The 7,964-nt window shown below is 42.2% G+C and overlaps 2 protein-coding genes across 2 annotated transcripts in view; both read right to left on the bottom strand.

Moving 5' to 3' along the window:
• Nucleotides 1-275: 275 nt before the first annotated feature.
• On the bottom strand, nucleotides 276-1,365 carry LOC102238911 (fatty acid-binding protein, heart). Its single transcript, XM_005872982.2, has one exon. It carries the CDS (start codon nucleotides 909-911, stop codon nucleotides 510-512), a length of 402 nt encoding a protein of 133 aa, XP_005873044.1. The 5' UTR covers nucleotides 912-1,365; the 3' UTR covers nucleotides 276-509.
• Nucleotides 1,366-1,786: 421 nt separating this feature from the next.
• Nucleotides 1,787-7,964, bottom strand: part of ZSCAN32 (zinc finger and SCAN domain containing 32) — an 8,898-nt gene continuing 2,720 nt past the window's right edge. Inside the window, 3 exon segments of the mRNA XM_005872981.2 lie at nucleotides 1,787-2,554; nucleotides 2,556-2,668; nucleotides 2,671-2,939. Coding sequence (XP_005873043.1) covers nucleotides 2,077-2,554; nucleotides 2,556-2,668; nucleotides 2,671-2,931 — 852 coding nt within the window. The 5' untranslated portion in view covers nucleotides 2,932-2,939 and the 3' untranslated portion in view covers nucleotides 1,787-2,076.

The raw sequence follows: 7,964 nt of genomic DNA, 5'->3' as shown, positions 1-7,964 counted from the left end.
ATACCTATGATCTCCATTCTTGGTGATAGCTCAAACCCATCCCAACCCAATTCTATTCCTCCTTTCCCCATTTCCTGTCCCTTATTTTGTCTCTGTATGTCCTACTGCCCTGAGGCAAGTTCTACACTTAAATCCTTATCAGAACCCTGCAGACTTCAACATGAGTGTGAGGTTTCTAATTGAGAAAACTACAACCAAAGGCCAAGGAAGGGGAGGGAGAAACTCCTTTATTTAGTCAGTAATAATAATAATACTTATAAATTTGTAAAAAACTCTTTTTTTTGGCCTTGGCTCTGCTTTATTGACTTCAGAGCACTCTTTGGATGCAGTTAAGACAGACAAACACAATGGGAACTGGAACTGTATCCAGGATGGTGCACCTGACCAGAGAAGAATTTCCCCCCCAAGGTGGATTTATACAAAACACCAGAGGAAAAGACGAGGCAATCTGGTGCTGAGTCCAGGGGTAGCCAGTTGGCAGCGGAGCAGTCAGTGAAGCAGTGGGCTGGTCATGCCTCCTTCTCGTAAGTGCACGTACACACTACATTGCCATGGGTGAGCGTCAGGATGAGTTTGCCATTCACGAGCTCCCGCACAAGTTTTGTTTCTTGCCCGTCCCATTTCTGCACATGGACAAGTTTGCCTCCATCCAGCGTCACGGTGGACTTGACCTTCCTGTCATCTGCCGTTGTCTCGTCAAACTCCACCCCTAGCTTGAAGCTGATCTCTGTGTTCTTGAAGGTGCTTTGTGTTTTTAAGGTGATCGTGTCCCCATTTATTGCGATGATTGTGGTAGGCTTGGTCATACTGGCCACCTGCCTGGTAGCAAAACCCACACCGATGGACTTCATATAGTCATCGAAATTCTTGCTGTCCACCAGCTTCCAGGTGCCTGCGAAGGCGTCCGCCATGGTGAGGCTGGGCTAGGCTGATAACGAAGAAATGACAAAGCAGGCGTGGAAGGACTCTGGGACCCCCTGTAAGAAACTTTTTAAGGGAGAAGAAACGAGGAACTGGGTTGGGGATGGTGGTAAAATGCGAAATCTTACAAAATTAAATATTATGATTGCTAAAAGATTAGGTTGCATAGACTTAGTATTACTCAATGGCTTAATGTATCCTTCCTTTCTGTTCCTTTTTTGGTGGTGGCTGTGTTGCAGAATAGTTATCTTCCCTGAAGGTCACAGTAGTATATAACAGTAGGTGCCTAGAAGTCAATTATTGGTTTAGAATAGATCCAGGTTGTTAAAATTCTAGATGTGCTCCCCAGGAGAGGGGAAGAATTTCTTCCCTGATATGGCCCAGAAAGTTCTTAGGCCACTAGCCATGCGTTCTTTGTTTAGAGCAAGGATAGTTTCCCAACAGGAATTATGGTGGGTTTTTAAAAAACATATTTTTGTTGGTTTCAGAGAGGAAGGGAGAGGGAGAGAGAAAGAAACATCAATGATGAGAGAGAACCATTGATCAGCTGCCTCCTACACGCCCCCTACTGGAGATCGAGCCCACAATCCAGGCATGTGCCATTGATTAAAATTGAACCCGGGACCCTTCAGTCCTCAGGCTGACGCTCTATCCATTGAGCCAAACCAGCCAGGGCAATTATGGCGGTTTTTTAAAAATCTATTTTTATTGATTTCAGAGAGAAAGGGAGAGGGAGAGAGAGACAGAAACATCTATGATGAGAGAGAATCATTGACCGGCTGTCTCCTGCATGCCCCACACTGGGGATCGAGCCTGCAACCCAGGCAGTGCCCTGACCACGAATCGAACCATAACCTCTTGGTTCATAGGTTGATGCTAACCCATTTAGCCACACTGGCCAGGCAGGAATTACGGATTTTAGAGCCTTCTCTCCTTCAAAGCAAAATGGAAATCCACAGTGAGACAGGATTGTGAAGTTCTGGGCAGAAATAGAAAGAGGGCTGTGCATTCTTAGGCTGATTCCTATTCCTGGACATGGTTCTTGAGATCCAGTTGTCAAGTTTACTGCTAAGCCAGGGATTGGCTAGTAGAACTATCCACAGAATAAGGAAGCTCTCAGAAACAAATGTTGACCTAAGGAGTTGGTCAGGTTTTCTACATATTTGTCACATCTCTTGCTTCCTGTAATGTATCTCTTCTATGTACTATATCCCAATGGCAGATGAGGGAAGAATTCTTAGTGAAGCTTTTCTCACACTGGAAGCACTTATGTGGCTTTTCCCCAGTGTGGGTTTCCTGGTGGGCACTGAAGCAGGAGCTGTTCTTGAAGCTTTTCCCACACTGGGCATGCTGGTACAGGCCCTCCACAATGTGGACTTGGCAATGAGGGCTAAATGGGAATTTGTTGACTCTCTTCCCACAGACAGTGCACTGATAAGGCTTTTCCCCAGTGTGGGTTCTCTGGTGAACAATGAGGCTGGAGCTCTGGTTGAAGCTTTTCCCACATTCCCCACACTGGTATGGTCTCTCCCCTGTGTGAGTCCTCAGGTGGGCAGTTAGGATGGAGTGCTCACTGAAGCCTTTCCCACATTCACTGCACTTTTAAGGCTTCTTTCCTGTGTGGATTCTCTGAAGCCAACAAGATAAGAAACCTGGATAAAGTGTTTGCCCATTTTGTGACATTTGAAGCCTTTTCCAGTTCAGGGGCTGGCTGGTGATGAGAGGAGGGAGAATTCTGGGAGCTTCTCTCCCACACACAAGATGTATCCAGGGCTTCTCCTAAGTCCAAAGTCTCTGGTGACATATAGTTTCCTGGGATGGAGCTGTCTCCTCATTCTCCCCTGGACACTGTCTATGTTGCTTTCCTGGCATTGGTTCACCCATCTTGCTTGTGTTTAGCTCAGAGTGCCAAAACACTTTTCTACTAGAATTTCTCCATAAATCCTTGTTCATTTCTACTTCTTCTGAATCATCCCATTTTAGATTCTCGTTTATAGTTCCATTCTTCATCTCAGAACCTGAAAGAATAAAATTACATTGGACTCTGGAGAAGGAAAACAATGGAATGAGGAAAGAGTTACAAATAAACTACTATAAAGAGGGAATACCTAATTGGAATTCTTCATGTGACTCAGTCACAGTCAGTCTTCTGCTAATGAAAGGCCTAACTTTTATTTTCCAATTGTAATACTTTTTAGCTCCAAACTTGTGGTCACTGATAAATATACTGTACACCCCTCCCCCCATTTTTCTCCTATTCTGTATCTTTTGGGATATTCTGACATGATGACAAAACTGAAGCAAAGAGGTAAGCTGTCATTCTGTCTGTAGGTGTATTTTCAATTCTTTTTTAAAAAATATATTTTATTGATTTTTTACAGAGAGGAAGGGAGAGGGATAGAGAGTCAGAAACATCAATGAGAGAGAAACATCGATCAGCTGCCTCCTGCACACTCTCCATTGGGGATGTGCCCGCAACCAAGGTACATGCCCCTGACCGGAATCGAACCCAGGACCCTTGAGTCCGAAGGCCGATGCTCTATCCACTGAGCCAAACCGGTTAGGGCTGTATTCTCAATTCTTGAATGGCCTAGCTTCTGCGAGCAGAATCATAAAAGGTCATTCTGAGTTTGGGCAGCTGAAACATAAAGCAAGTTTCTTTGTGTGTGTGTGTGTGTTAAATATGTTTTTCTTGATTTTTAGAGAGAGAGGAAGGGAGAGGGATAGAGCGATAGAAACATGGATGAGATTGGCTGCTTCCTGCATGTTCCCTGACCAGGAATTGAACCAGTGACTTCTTGGTCCATGGGTTGATGTTCAACCACTGAGCCACACCAACCGGGTTAAAGCAAGTTTTTGAATATCTGGTAAGCACAGACTTAAGTTATGAAAAGAGGGAAGAGGAGAGAGTCTGAGCTGGAGACCTAACTGGCAATCTAAGGAAGAAAAGTAAGTGAAACTCCATGAAGAAAAAAAATGATATGGACTCTGTGAAAGAGACCAGCAAATGCAAAATTTGGGCTCTAAAGTGCAAGGAAATAATACTTAAACTCCATGAAAATCGAAACTCTCTGGCAAGTATATGGTCATTCATCAAGAAGATGACAAGGCCAAGAGCAGAAACAACCCTTTCTAAGTATACTTTCCAATCCTTTGACCATCAGAGTAAAGAGTCTTACCAAGTATGTTTGGGCACAGGACTGGCAGGTCAACTCCCCTAACTTCCTTCCCAGCAACCCTGTAGTCCTTTTCATCTCTGGCTATATTATCTTTAGTGGTACCTTGTCCAACCTCTGTGGACTCCCTGTTCTGCTGACTCAGCTCTCCAAACTTCATGTAATTTCCCTCTTGGCTAGAAACAGCATCATTTGCCACAGGAGGTTCAGAGAAGCTTGAAAGGGCACCCATTTCCTCATGAAAGATATAAGGCCAGGCAAACTATCTCTCCTCACTTTGCAGTAACCTGACTATAGGCTTTTGAATTTGGTGTGACACTGCTATGGGGTCCTCAGAAAACCCTGCTCCTGGAGTTGTTCCTGCACAGCCTGTAGATCTGGGTGTTCTGCTGATGGGTCTGGAGTTATGAAACAGAATTGCTGGGAGTGGCCAGGAGTATTTTGGTCTCATTTCCCCAGTGTATACCTGCACCAATGGTCAAAGAACACAGGGATCATATCAGAAAGGACTGGATACCTAAATGCAGAGTTTTAGCAACCCAGCATACGAATTTCTCAAACAATGCTACAGCTGGCTACCATCATTCCTGGAAGGTATCTCACTGTGGGCATTTTTCCTAAAACAAAAACTTTCAATATCACAGACAAGATATCCTCTCCAACTGAGAAAGATTGTAGTGTATTTACTAAAGCTGCTCTTTGTATTTCTCTTTAATTATCCTGAATCCCACTCATTTTCCCTGAAAGAGGATTCAATAAGGATAGTGCTTGCCTATCTCCACACTGGTGGGAATCCCTGAGGGGATGTGGCCACATAAGAGGATATGGTGAACAGGCAAGACTTGGAGGCAAGCAAAGATTCAGAGGAAAGAAGAGATGATCATGGGGGCCTTCTGCCTAATCCCACTTCTGATGCCTGAGTACCACCTGATCTGCCCATCACTATCTGTTACATCTCCTGTCATCTTTGTAGAAGCAAGAAACTAAATCAGTTGTTATCCCAAGGTTAGAATAAGCAGTTATTCTAAGGAGAGCAGTCTGAGGAGAGCAGTTCAGGCTGGCTGGTGATGTGAGATCCCTCAGCACACACTCCTGCACCCAGCTGAGGCCCAGCATTCCTTTTAAGGGGTGCCCATCTGGGTCAGTTGATGAGGACTCATTTGGCTAGAGCTAGTCCAGCACATGCATTCTGATTGTATCTTGTTGTGATTCTCTGAGGGGCACACAGCCTCTATCATCACCCCTTCTAGTCCACTCTGTTCTGAGCCACCATTTCATATAAGAATTACACCATAGCTGCATCTTTGTGTTTTTTAACTTATTTTCAATTACAGTTGACAACCAATATTATATTCATTTCAGATATACAGCATAGTGGTTAGACATTTATATAACATATAAATTGATCCCCCCTGTAAGTATTGTACTCACCTGGCACCATACATGGTCACTATAATATTATTGACTATATTCCCTGTGTTGTACTTTATATCCCTGTTACTATTTTATAACAACCAATCTGTACTTCTTAACCCTTTCATCTTTACTCACCACCTCCCAAACCTCCTCCCATTTGGCAACCATCCATTTGTTCTCTGTGTTTATAAATGTGTTTGTTTTATTTGTTCATTTATTGTTTTTTAGATTCCACATATAAGTGAAATCATATGGTATTTGTATTTCTCTGTCTGACTTATTTCACTTAGCATAGGACCCTCTAGGTCCATCCAAGTCATTGAAAATGGTAAGATTTTCATTCTTTTTTTTTAATGGCCGAGTAATATTCTACTGTATATACAGGAGTGGGCAAAAATAGCTTTACATAATGCAAATAAATAATACAATAATTAAGAAATAATAATACAAGAATAAACTGTGTTTTGTGTCTCACAACTGTAAACCTACTTTTACCTCATCCTGTACATTTTGGATATTATCCTCTTATCAGATGTATTATTGATGAATATCTTCACCCATTCAGTAAGTTGTCTTTTCATTTTATTTATGGTTTCCTTTACTGTGCAAAAACTTTTTAGTTTGATGTAGTCCCATTTGTTTATTTACTTTTTTTGTTTCTCTTGCCTAAGGAGACATATCCAAAAAAATATTACTTAGAGCAGCGGTCGCCAACCTTTTGGACCTCACGGACTACCAGTGGTCCGCGGACCACCGGTTGGCGACCACTGACTTAGAGCAATGTTAGAAAGTTTACTCCTTATGTTTTCCTCTAGGAGTTTTACGGTTTTGGGTCTTATATTTAAGCCTTTAATCCATTTTGAGTTTATTCTTGTATATAGTGTTAGAATGTGGTCTAGTTTCATTTTTTGTTGGTATCTGTCCAGTTTTCCAAGCACCATTTATTGAAGAGATGATCTTTACCCCTTTGTATATTCTTGCCTCCTTTGTCATAGATTAATTGGCCATATAATTGTGGGTTTATTCCTGGGCTTTCTATTCTGTTCCATTGATCTATGTGTCTTTTTTTATGCCAGTACCATGCTGTTTTGATTATACTATAGTTTGTGGTATAGTTTGGTTTCAGGTAGCATGATACCTCCAACTTTGTCCTTTCTCAAGATTGCTCTGGATATTAAGGGTATTTTGTGGTTCCATATACATTTTAGGATTATTTGTCCTATTTCTGTGAAAATGTCATTGGTATTTTTATAGGGATTGCATTGAATCTATATATTGTTTTGGGTTTCCCTGGTCTTCTTTTTTTTTTTTTTTTTTTAAATATTTTTGTTGATTTCAGACAGGAAAGGAGAGGGAGAGAGAGAAACATCAATGATGAGAGAGAATCATTGACCGGCTGCCTTCTGCAGGCCCCCTACTGGGGATGTGCCCTCACTGGGGATCCAACCCAGGACCCCCCAGTCCACAGTACCATGCTTTATCCACTGAGCCAAACTAGCTAGGGCTTCCCTGGTCTTCTTGATTCCACTCTTGACCTCCTACCATCTTTTTTCAACCCAGCAGTCAATATGGCCCCTCTCCTTTTTCATTCAATTCAACTAACATATTGAATGTCCATTATGCTAGTTTCTGAGAAATGCAAATATGAATATGACATGGAATCCGCCTTCAAGGAGGCCACAGTCTGGTAAACGTTTCTGTAACATGAGACGTTAACAAATGTTTAAGACGTAAACAAATGTTTAAGTAAAACTATTACTTCCCTGCAAGGCTACCTCCTTATAACTCAGAAAGTCCAAGTCCTTACAAAAGTATTTATGTAGGGACTCAAGGCCCTTTCTTAGTGATTCTCAAATGATCTGTGAAAAAACATTTTTAAAAAATACAACAAAAATTCAGTTGGGTAGTACAGCAATGTCAAACTGCTTTAAAATTTTCTAAATACTTACTCTCAATTTCAGTTCACGTCACTTCCAAAGGCACTGCCCTACATGATCTGGCTCATGGATCTCATTTATTACCCTTTTTCTCTCTCAGTCCACAGTAGGTCACAGTGGCCTCCTTGCTCAGGCTCCCCTCCAGCCTCAGAGCCTTTGCACTGGCTATTCTCGCTGTCAGTTACACTCCTTCCCCAGAGACCCACATGGCTCATTCCTTCTCCTCCTAGTCTTTGTTCAAATGTCATTTTTTTTCAATGAGGAGTACCCTAACTACCCAAACTAAAAATGAAACCCACCCTCTGCTCCCACACTCTTGACCATTCTTATTCTGTTCCATTACCCTGCAGCTGCAATGGGACCTGATTCCTAGACTAATGACAGCCTTTTGAATTCACATGATGACACCTTCTAGGACAGTGATGGCAAACCTTTTGAGCTCGGCATGTCAGCATTTTGAAAAACCCTAACTTAACTCTGGTGCCATGTCACAAATAGAAATTTTTTAATATTT

This window comes from Myotis brandtii, unplaced genomic scaffold (genome assembly GCF_000412655.1).
Source record: "Myotis brandtii unplaced genomic scaffold, ASM41265v1 scaffold397, whole genome shotgun sequence".
In the NCBI taxonomy this organism is placed as follows: Eukaryota; Metazoa; Chordata; class Mammalia; order Chiroptera; family Vespertilionidae; genus Myotis; species Myotis brandtii.
The sequence above is the reverse complement of the archived record's forward strand: the minus strand, read 5'-3'. Positions and strand labels throughout refer to the sequence as shown.